The sequence below is a fragment of the Spea bombifrons genome, chromosome 2 (genome assembly GCF_027358695.1).
Source record: "Spea bombifrons isolate aSpeBom1 chromosome 2, aSpeBom1.2.pri, whole genome shotgun sequence".
Classification (NCBI taxonomy): Eukaryota; Metazoa; Chordata; class Amphibia; order Anura; family Pelobatidae; genus Spea; species Spea bombifrons.
Genome location: NC_071088.1, coordinates 68,258,952 through 68,271,030, shown reverse-complemented (window position 1 = coordinate 68,271,030; position 12,079 = coordinate 68,258,952). Strand labels below are relative to the sequence as shown.

General features: G+C 38.7%; 1 protein-coding gene across 1 annotated transcript; it reads right to left on the bottom strand.

Moving 5' to 3' along the window:
* Window positions 1-3,518: 3,518 nt before the first annotated feature.
* Window positions 3,519-11,641, bottom strand: EVA1B (eva-1 homolog B). The gene is made up of 3 exons (XM_053454657.1): window positions 11,484-11,641; window positions 6,298-6,374; window positions 3,519-5,971 (listed from the first exon to the last, which is right to left on the bottom strand). The coding sequence occupies exons 2-3, from the start codon at window positions 6,362-6,364 to the stop codon at window positions 5,547-5,549; spliced, it is 492 nt and encodes a 163-aa protein (XP_053310632.1). The 5' UTR covers window positions 6,365-6,374; window positions 11,484-11,641; the 3' UTR covers window positions 3,519-5,546.
* Between the last annotated feature and the right edge of the window lie 438 nt (window positions 11,642-12,079).

Sequence of the window (12,079 nt, the reverse complement as noted above, 5' to 3'; positions counted from 1 at the left end):
TATTCAAAGAAAGCAAAACAAAAAAGCAATGTTTCGGCCAAACAGGGCCTTTGTCAAGCTCAAAAGGCCCTGTTTGGCTGAAACGTTGCTATTTTTGTTATGCTTCCTGTTTTTGTTTTGCCCTTTTCCCTGCTAGCTCCCAGCTTCCTGGGAGTTGAGTGCTGAACCATTTCTTCTTTCTTTAACTGTCCTGGTGTGTGTGTTTGGATGTCGGTGTGGCAGAGCCTGTCTTGGTGTGTGTGTGTTTGGAAGTCAGTGTGGCAGAGCCTGTCCTGGTGTGTGTTTGGGTGTCGGTGTGGAAAAGCCTGTCCTGGTGTGTGTGTTTGCTTATCTGTGTCCTTAATTAACAGTAGGAACTATTTCATTTTTACTTATCCAGAGATAAAACACCCTCCTGAATTTGAAGTGACTTCAGGGAACAAAACATTCAAGGCCCTGAAATCATTTAGTGGAAAAGATAAGGTATTGTGTTATTTACTCTATAATATTTATTTCAAGGATTAGTCGCACTAAATTGTGGCTTCAGGCTTCCCATGTTGAATGACCAAGTATTATGTATGTGTATGTACATATATGTTTTTTCATAAAAAATGGGCTGCTCAGCCTGAAATGCCCGGGCCTATTTTTTGTCCCAGTCCGGGCCTGCTCCCATTTACACACTATGAAGTAGATCTGGCCTGTGTAATCTAATTAGCAATCCACAGCATGTGGCAGCTGTATTGGTGCAAGTATCAAAACCTATAGAAAAGTTAAAACCAATTACAGTGTAACAATTGCTTCTCGGTATTTTGGCCTTTGCTACACACATACTAGGAAGATATTAAAGTTCCCAAATTAACAAAGACGAATAGCTTTTGGAAATACCAAAGTAATGTTATAGTTTTGAGGTAGCTGGCCTACAGAATGGTTTCTTATGTTAACTGTAAAATAAACAGAAGCTTATTATTAATTAAAACCTGTTTGAGTTTGATGCATTGACCAAAATAATAATTATTTATTTATAATGAATACTAATTTATTTATTCTTCTGGTTTTGGACAGGCATCATTCCTGACCAACATTAGAGGACGGAGGTGAGCAGGTAGGTTCCTATTCTTCAAGGTTGTAAGCTTGTTTACTTACAGTATACCTATTATTGTACCATAAATCATTCCTCATGTGCTGTGTGTACATGCTAAACAAAGAAAAGTCACCCAAACTCTAAGATACATGATTTTGAGGTAAATATTAAAATTTTCTCACATCAGTCATGTAAAAAGCACATACATAAACTGAGGTCAAGAACACAGCAAACCACAGCATGTTCCAATGCATTGGCTGTGCAGCATCAGGAAGAGGAGAACTACGTTGGGCAACTGTAGGGAACATTATTTGTGTTGAAAATCTTGATTCCCCAGGGTCAAGACAGAAATAAAGCAATTGGTGTTTCATTTGCCAAATTGGCCTGAGGACATATAAAGACTTAAGTAAGGTTCTTAGGGTTTTTGTTTTTTCAGTACAAGCGAGAGAAGCCAAAATCAGCAGTGACTGGATAAATTAAGCCCTTGTAACTCAATGTTCTTTGGGACTCAGGAAGTATGAGTGGGCTGTAATCACTAAAATGAATCAGGGGAAGGACCATATAATTTTGCTATTATGTTAAAGAGGTGAATACATTGGTTAGGGCCTGCAATGGTCTAAAAAGTCCCTCAGGAGATATTGGGGTAAAATATAGATTCCTCAAACTATCCCCTTCCAAGCAGCCACCCTCAACCACCTCAGCCCTGTGACCCCTAATGAGGATTCTGATGCCCCCTTGTCCTTCATCATTCTCTTTATATTGTCCTTATACCTACCATAAACAATCTTTTCAGTCTCTTCCCTACCTGGAAACTCTCTAAATGAGATGACCCTGCTTGAAACATGAACCCTTAAATAAGCCATTGTGAAGATTCTATGTAGTTTTTTTTGCCAAATATGTTAGCCAAATGGTTCTCATGAAACCTCGACTTGTCATTATTTAAAGATACACTTGTGCCACCTGCATTCAAGCAATTGGGAGTCTTATATATGATTACAGTGCGGAATATGAAGAAGTCAGCTCCAGGCTGTGTGACCCTGATAATCTGTCCCTTCACCCTAAAACTGGAGCAAAACCCTGAGACTCAGGGCCTAACTGTCATTTATGTTGTTTATTTTTCTTCCTAATTTAAACATATGAATGTAGCATGGTAACAAATTATTCTTGTGTGGAGGTGGGCAAGTCATTATGCAGTATGAACCAAGTCAGAGCTAAGGGGACAGGAGGAAGGAAAAGTCAAATTGTTAACATCTGCACCCAAAACCTAAGGCCTTGGCCCCAGCTCATACCTCCTCTTTTAAAATGCCAAACAAAGGCAGGCATTAGGTTAAAACCAACAATGGCTTACCTTGCTACGGTTTTCTGTACTCTACGTACAACTAAAACAGGCATGAACATTAATGTTAAAGCAGGCAAGCATTTATGCTTTGGAAAACAAAACTGTATGCCTTAAGTGAAAACTTCACCTTTCCCTCAATGCCTAACTCGGTTGCATGGATTTCAGAGAATGATGCAGAGTGTAGCCAGCTACCGGTTGGTAATCTATGAGCTATGAGCTGGAAACTATTCAAATGCATAGAAAAGATGACCAGAAAAGATGACCAGACTTCAGTATTTATAAAGGCAAATCAAAGAAACACTTGCTCTAAATTAACATCAATTGTAATAAAACAAATTAAACAACAAGCAGTACTACATCTTGCCTCTTACGTTAGAATACCCACGGCTACTTGCTGTTTTGCGTCAGCTTTAGCTACTTACTGAAAAATTGTTAAGATCTCTTTCTCGGACCTGAGATAAGAACAACATCAGCACAGCAGCTGTGCAAGGAGTAATGACCCAAGAGTCACTGGATTATCTTGTGACTGCCAGCATCTCTTTAGAAATGCAGGCCAAAGGGCTGTAACTAACAACCCAACAGACTTAATTGAGTTGAAGGGAAAATAATGTACCAGAGGTCATTTGGGGGCAAGTGCTTAAGAAACAGCTTTAAGTGAAGTTCCAGTAAGCTGCTGAATGGCATTGGTACATGTAGGGTCAGTGTAGAAAGCAATCATGAGGACGTTAGACACAAAGTTCTTCTAAAGGCCTGAGTTAATGGGGGGGGGAGCCTGCTGGCCTTCCATGTTTAAGAAGAAGTTAAGGCATTTTTTTGTGTTTGTTCTTATTTTGCCTCAAAAAAAGTGTATTAAACTTGACAATCTGACTTTTTTCCACAAAGAAATCCAACAGGTACAACAAAGTATGGTTACCTACATCCTTCTACAAGCTTAGTGTCTAGAGGAGCGAGAAATCAGACCTCTCTCCTGTGTTAGACCTTGCTAGTAGAGGCTGATGGCACCATTAGTCACAACTACAGCAGAACAGTGTTTTATACCTTTAAATATTTAATATTTCAAAGTATATGTTATATTCTGTTTCCTACATACACACAACTAAGCATTTATGACAAAAATACAAGTTTTAAAAGTTTAATAGAATTTCAAAAATGATATAACAAAAATATCACATACAATTTATAATATTTTGTTTACAGAATTCAGTTATTTGATAACAAATATTCTTTGATTTAAATATTTTTTTTTACTTGGTATCAAAACTACTACATAAAATATTGGAGGCACTGAATAAACATTGCACAAGAACAAGTTTGGCTACAGAAAACCTATATCCACCTCTCTTACTATTATCAAGATTAATGGAAACTTGTGTCTCGCTTTCCCCTTATACACAGACATTGGGATGAGTACCTTTTAGTTCCTCCCAGTGCTCTTGATTGAAGACATAACTTTCACCGTTTTCTAATATAAAGACATCAGAAGCACATACCTCTCACCTGCTCTTTCTACACAGACATCAGGGACACATGCCTGTAACCTTGTCCTAATACAGAGACATCAGGGACACAAACATGTCATCTCCTTAAACAAAGGCACCAAGGGCACACACGTCTCACTTCTTCCTAACACACAGGGATCACGGACACATGCGTCTTATCTCATTCTAAAACAAGGCTTCAGAAATACGTATCTGTTAGCTCTATCCCAAACACTGAGACATCAGGGACACATTTTTCTCTTCTCAACCTCAGGACTCGGTTTGAAACACCTGCATGTTCGCTAAAAAAAACTAGCACATCTGCACAGTCATGCGCCAATGTGACCGTGATCCTGAAAGAATATTGCCATGACTTCTTTAAAAGAAAAAAAAATCTGCACTCTAAATTAAAAAAAACACTTTTTGTACTTTTCCTGTGTGGCAGAAATTAATGTGAATGTGGAATGTTCTTTTCATCCTCAGGGGAAATTCAGGAATGAAATTTAAAGCACCAGTGTTCCCACACTGCAGAGGGAACAAGAGGAAAAACAGATGTTTTGAAAAAATGGGATCAGAGAAGTCTTAAGGCAGTGTTCATATTAATAACCCCTTGTGTGTCAGCATAGTTACAATACATTGCACAACTAGCCTAAAATGGCTTTAAATATAAAGCCCTGGAGACTGTAAAGTAGAAAATATGCAAGTTCAGTGAAACGAGTGCATTCCTAATCTGTCCAGCAAGATCCAGTATGTTTGCAGTTAATCCCAATGTACTGCTGCCTGGCTGTCAGCCATGCAAGTTACAACACATTCCAAGGTTGACCACAACATAAATCCAGAGTGATTTTGCTTCAGTTCAGGTTTTATGTGCATACATATAATGCACACATTTATTGCAGACACATGTATGTATATGTTGTGCGTATGGTGACTCATTTTATTTAACCACTTAAAGCATTTTCTGCAGTAATGATTTAAATGGTACTAACCACCAGAAATTGTTATGCTATTTTCATTAAAGTGTGTATTATACCCAGGAATCTTTAGTAATTTGGCACTCCCATCATGAAGTTTGTATTACTGTAGCAAGCGGTTGGAAACTCAACAATGAAACAAAACCACTAGAAAATCCTCCTCTAGTACCAGTGCTACTTGCTAATGGATAAAATGAAAACCAGTGGTGCCCATCACAGCAAAGATTTCCTGGTCCATCTAGTTTGATGTCTGCACATAGCTTTCAGCTAGGAAAAAAAGAGCCATCTGCATTCTCCAGTGATATCTGTGCAACTGTCCTAGGCAGGATGACAGGACTTGCTCAGGATGCCAATGCTGCCAATTCCCATGCCTGAAAATAAACTTTCCCTAGGAATAACAATCAGTAATCCAAAATGACCAACAGTGCCGCATAAATGTCTCTTTAAGCACCAGGCACTGTCAGATTGTTCAAGGAAGACATTGCACTCTTCTGGTATGGAGCTTTATATCCATGTATTGGCACCAATATATCAGATATCCATGCTTCTTACAGTACAGTTACTAGTCATGCACGAGGTCAACAGTGTGGTCTCTTGTGATCAGAACAATCCTGGCACCAAACCTGGAAATGTTTGACTTGTGTTTTGGGGTATTAGCACCAACTAGAGATCTAGTTAAGGTTCCAACTATCCTATTAATAGTAGTGTACACGGCCTATGGTGCCAGCACCTGTTCCAAGGATATCAGGCTGTCCATTGCGCCATATTTCTCGTATTATCCGCTCTCTCTCCTCCAGTCTCTGAGCTCTCTCCAGCTCCTCTGCAGATGTGAACACATTAATGGTTAATGTGCCATCCCCGGGAGCCTGACTTCCCACTGGAGTTTCTGTCACAGGATTAAGGATAAATGTTTCCTCATTGTCATCGCTCTCTGGGTCTTCCTCGTCCCCAGTTAGTGACAGAGGCTGCTTGACACAATCCTTGGGAGGCGTTTTCTTTGGTTTGGGTGGCACAGGCGTCCGTGGCTTGCAGGAAATACGAATGACCAGCAAACATAGGGTTAATATCAGTCCAAAACAAACTCCGAGGACAAAGTAAAGACCAAAGGACTCAGGGTTATCTAGAGAAAAAAAAACAATAACAGCTGTTTAGCATACGGTATTGGTGAATTAATGAGGTAATATTGGTCGTATACAGAACGACATGTAGGATTTGTGGAGAATACATTGAACAGATTATCCTTGAGTTTCCACTAGGTCAAGCATATTGCTTCATGCTATATAAAGTTTGTTGGTTAATTACATGGCCATTAGAAATATCATAGAATCCTGTTAGACTGACTAGGACACCCCTTCTTAACAGTATTACCCTGTCCATGAGATGATTATCATCTCTAAAATCCATGTGAATCCTTGTTCCATTAAGGCACATAAGTAGATTTCCTACCTCTGATGTGAGCGTATGCTGCAATGCTGTTACTTAGGAATTCCATCTCTTTCTTGTGAATATCCATGACTCTAAATCTGTGAATTACAAAGAAGAAAATTGGACGGTAAGAATCCCAACTCATACTTTAAGAATTAAACTACAATATACAACAAATTCTTCATGTGTAGTGTGATTTATTTTTAATAATAAATTATATAATAAACAATTGTTTTTTTTTATTTTCACATGTCTCTACATCAGAGTTTGATTTGCAGTCCAGTTGTCTCAAAGCATGCCCATGCCTTGTAAAATGGGCATAGATATAAAAGAAGCAAACCGTGAGCTTCAGGAAAGTCATTCAGCTGCTGGCCACCTCCTGGGGCAGAACCACAGAACTTAGAGTGCTCAAGCACATAACACCATAATGTACACGTTTACAGTCATCAAGTGTGTACTTTCAACATATTATGCCCTAGCAGCAGGTTCAGGCACCCTAATTATACTTATAGAAATCAACATATCGACAGAAACCGTATGGGGTGAGAGATATAATTATATGAGAAAACAGTCATGTCAAAGAGACATGGCTGTTCTTTCAAGCTGTATATACCGTGTATGGTTGTATTCTTATTTATTAATGAATAATGTTTTTTATTACAACTTTCACCTTGATGCTCAGGCTAATAGTATTTTGAGTAGTGGCCCCTACTTCAAGTGGATACTAATTAAGAGTATTGCTTAATTCAATTACTAAACACAAGGGGATGACTGAGTTTAAAAACTGAAGTGGGAATTGGCAGACTTGCGGTTTCATCTCCCAGGCTTCCTTGGTACCCTATAAAGTGCCAACTCCATTGATATTCACCATTCCTTCACAAATAACTTGCATGGACATGCATAAAGCTGTGAGATTTCTTGAAAGTAACCTCACTGGCTTATCTATACATTATACAGAGCCCACTTAACCATTCTTGCAGAAAAATTTGCTAGGAATGGCTTTTTTATAATGTACTGTGGATTCACCACACAACCCTCCTGCAAACTCTACAACTCTGATTTTAGTACCTCAAAGCCTTTAAGAAATATATAATTCCATGCATTAATGTTAGCTTATGGACAGCAGACCCCACTTAAATATCAAATTTTATTTTGCTCTGTTACATCCCCGTCAGTTACCGGGCTTCCTGTGTGTCCTAAAATAGGGTTCTTGTGACTTCCTTTCTAGGTTCAGGACATTTACAAACACTCCCATAAACAACACAACTCTCCCACTTCTGAATTTACTCCACCACACCAATCTTCCAGTACTTCAACTTCAACATAGTTACATAGGTTTAAACAGAACTGTAAAACGTAGGATTTGAGAAAAAGTAATTATAATTAATAACACTTTGGTCTTTATTCAAATAACAAAAGTGTTTAAGAACTGACTGGTTTCTTTGTATTTTCATTTTTATAGCAATTTATTTTTTATCAAATTGGATACATAATTGATGATACATATAGTCTATGGATGACTTCATATATAATCATTGCTGTCTTTTTTTCAATAAAAGAGCGGAAGAGAGAAATTAAATGAATGCATTTTTATTATAGCTGTGCACAATATAAACAAGTAAAGCCGTGTAATAAATTACCATTGTATGCACTTTAATTATTACCTTTTATTTTTTAAGCGCCAACAAATTAGGCGATGAGAACCCTGTCCGGGAGTTTGCTATCTAGCCTTAGGGTACTTTTATACAAAGTTCCACGCAGGAATGGTGGGCTTTTTAGGGCCTTGCTCGAGAGCTTGCAGTCTAAAGAAATAATATGGGTAATTTAAATAAAATGGGGGGGGTTGAAAAGAGGGAGTAGTAGCTCTCTTGTAGCAGTAATTAGGCTAAGTGATTTCGGAATGGAAAAGAGGATGCGTAAATAAGAGTTTGGCTTGAGATGGCAGTAAGCAGACTGTTTGATATAATGCAGGAAGGCCACAAGAGGAGAAAGAAGCTAATTAAGAGATAGAAGGTTTAAAGTTGAAAGGGGAAGGGTTAAGGCTGTAGGAGGCTGGAGGGGGAGAGGATCAGGACATAGAATTGTCCAAAAAAGTTAATTTGGCCAACAAATAAACATTCTGTCCAAAATACATATTTAGTACATATACAAGAAAACATGCATAATTAACTACGAATTAAGAAACTTGCTTGCAGATCTGGCATAGTGGTCCAAATCGGTTTGAATACATTTTCTATCTTGCAAGAGCTTGGCATGTGGTAAGCAGGAGGTTTGTTATGATTTAGGAAGACGTTTCTATCTTGCAAGAGCTTGGCTTGAGATGGTATTAAGGCTACAAGAGAAGATGATATCAAGGTCCCTTTAAATTTACTTGTCCCATTTGCAAATACACTACAAGGCATGGTGAACATCCAATGCATAATACTTCAATATGCATCCTTCTTTGATGGGGCTGTCAGGGACAATAATCTAAGCCTTTACATTTTTGGGTAGGCTTTGAAAAGCAAGCCTAACTTGTACATAAAAAAAAACTATATAGTTTAGGTGGATACTCTAAACGAGAATGATAATCACTGTTGTATAAATAGTGAAAATCCTCAAAACACTCTTGTCTAGTATTCAATAAAACTCTACTGTCCCGGGAACTTGTTGCCACAGTGTTTTCTTCCCAGTGTATTTCCATCTTTTCAGTCATGCTCACAAATAAACGCAATAGATGCCTGCAAGGGCATATGGGTTGCCAGAAGCAGCAATAGGTCTACAGGGTTTTTCCTCATAGAAACACTCTGCAGGGCACAGGGAAGTTTCATTAGCTTTTTCCCTAGTGTGTCATTGTACGTGGATATCCTCCTATAAGGTTCATGAAAGCCTCCTTTTGGTGAAATAGTATTTCCTGAGCCTGTTTTGAAGTGTGACCTTTTTTTGTTGCTCACATCTGTCTTAAATTATACAACTTTGTGTACTGCACAACCCATCAATCTCCACTTTATGGTTTTACTTCTGGCCACCAGACTGATATCAATGGCTTGGTGGGAAAAAAAAGGCAGCGATGCCTTTGAAAAATATCTGGTACATTTAACCAGCTCCAGCTCCTCTTAATATATGTATAATATGGTATGCTCATATGGCATCAGTTGAGTCTTTTCATCTACTTACCATTTGAGCTCTGGTGATATGGTCATATGTGTAGTTAGGATGTGGTGGTTTTGTCCCCCAACAAGTCCTGGAGCCCCTGCCTGATGTTTCATCTCTAGCCCTACTTCTCTCTGGAACCCTTTTCATGTGAATATTTTAATGTTAACTAGATTTTTCGAAAAATGATGTAAGATACATCACGTACTTAGTGGAAACTTGCCTCACAAGTTTAGGGTTCGGGAACAGTGTATACTTCAAGGTAGTAGCAATGGGAGGACTGGGAAGTGGGTCTGGGGGGCAATCACCACCTGGGCAGCTCTGATTTTATTTTTTGGGGGCTGAAGTTTTTTGTATCTTTTAATTCCACTTCCACGTAAGGCCAGCGGGGCACCTAGAGCAGCCATGGCTTCAGGCAACATTTTCCTTCTTCAAATGTGTTTTGGGTAGGACCATTTTAAGCTCTTTGGGCATATTGTAAGCCAAGTATCTTTCAGGACGCTTTATGACCAGGTTAGACATTGGCAATAGCCCATTTTAGCTACAAATATCTACAAATTCCCATTGTTCTTCTAACCTGAATACTAAATATTGTCAGTAATATACCCATCAACTCTATGCACAACCAACTGTACAGTATAAGTAAGGGTACGTAAGTACAGAATATTTCTGACTTGCATTGCGAGAGAAGGGGCTGTCATACCCATTTTGCAATATTGGATTGGTGAAGTAATCTCAATTTGATTCACTAATCCCTGTTTCAGTGGAATCTGAGCAGCGTTTCGAAGAAACAAAATAATACGCTTTGACGTAATTGTTCCTTTTACCAAACGACTAAAAAGTTTTACTTAAACAAAAAGTAGTGTAGTATATCCCCCAGTGTATATTTCCCACTGGTATTTGGCCCTCTATATTGCAAATGGCTTTAAGACTTTAAAATGACTGCTTTCATTTAAAGTCCTACTGGTTTTTCCATTAACTGTTATACCTCTACACACCCCTTTCCATTGCTTGTGGAACAGGACTTGTCTGGTTTTGGTGAATGACGGACGAAACAACTTGTAGAAAAGTGACCTCTTTTAGCCTCCTTAATGAATTAGCTGATCACCTGTGTGTTTGGTAGTTTATGATTCTGACAACAACAACCTCCTTTCACTGCTTCAGCTGTCTGGGTCTTTGAGGAACATATGTTGAGTCTGATGCCCTTGACAGCTGGGAGGGTCCCACTTTTTTCTCCTCTCCCTGGCACAGTACAGCTGCTGTCTGCCAGACACTGGCTCCAAGAAAACAACTTTGATGCAAATGGCAGTGTGCAATAACATTGAAGGAAACTAGACAAACACTTTTTGCAATACACAAGAAAGTAGGATTTTAGAAACCACCAATTCAGTATACTAAACACAAAAAAAACAAATCACACAGCAAGTACAGCAATCATCACATACATTTAGGTCAGTATGAGTGTGTGTATATATATATATATATATATCACAAACAGGGATATTTACTAAACAGACACGTACAGAATGTTGCAAGCTGATCTGATGGGCATTAATAATGACTGTGTGCCTTAAAGTTATCAACATGTACAGAATTATTAACATATACATTGTAAAAAAAAAAAAAAAACGCTACTTTTTAATATAAGGTCAAGTTTTAGGAAAACAAGTGAGTAACCATTCAGACTTTATCTAAGCACGATATAAAAGTACACACATTACAGACCACCATTTCCCAGCAATGAGAGAAGCTCCCCCAAAATGGCATTTGCCCCCACCATTTTACCAAACTCTTGCCAAGCTACCCTATAAACTTATTGCATGAACAAGTACACATAAAGCTTTGAGTTTCAGTAATTGGTACACTATGTGCACGCATAGTGTTAACCCCTGGTTGGCCACATCAGTTTCCAGTGTTTATTTTAGAACTTTTGAAGGAGCATGCACGGTTCTGTCAGGAAACTGAACGGGACCAAACCATCTTCGAATTTACAGGGGATGATTTATGCAGGGAGTTTATAAGGACATTAGATGATGGTCTTTCCCGTCCTTGTCCACCTCGCCATACACACTTACCTTACAAGATGCACTGCACTCCAATGGCTCCCAGCTACACGTTACTCGGTTGCCCGTTGTGGGATGTATCATGGGTTGTTGTTGTGTAGAGTTCTGCTCTAGGGTGCCTCAGGCTATGCGTTAATGTGTTACTGCCTGATGTCATGCAGGGTTGTGTAGCCGTGTGTAGTGAGGAGTGCTAAGTAGGACCACAGCCCTCCTTTTTTTTCATCCCTCCCTCTTTCCAGATGTAATTTGTTCAACCACAAACTACTGCTCTGCTCACAGGAACTGGATTAACTCGGGCTAGCCAACAGACCAATGACTTAACCCTTTCCCGGCTGCCAACATGCAGTTAACCCTGTTTCAAGAAGCATCTTTCCTATAATCATAGCAAATAGGTAATCGGGTGTTGTGGATGAGAACACAAGGATGCTTATTTAGTAACAGAGGAAATTTAAGAAATAAAGTGGTCTGAAATAAAAAAAAAATGCATAAATCTATAGAAATAAAGGAGTGTATTAAGAAGGGACATTGAGATAAATCGCAGAAGCTTGTTACATGGAAAATGGCTAATCGTACATAAATATCCAAAGCCCAAAATCATTTTATTGTGA

Coding starts and splice junctions, on each gene's coding strand:
- EVA1B (XM_053454657.1), bottom strand. CDS start 6,364: ATGGATATTCACAAGAAAGAGATGGAATTCCTAAGTAACAGCATTGCA. Junction 5,972..6,297: donor AGCATACGCTCACATCAGAG/GTAGGAAATCTA, acceptor TTTTTTCTCTAG/ATAACCCTGAGTCCTTTGGT.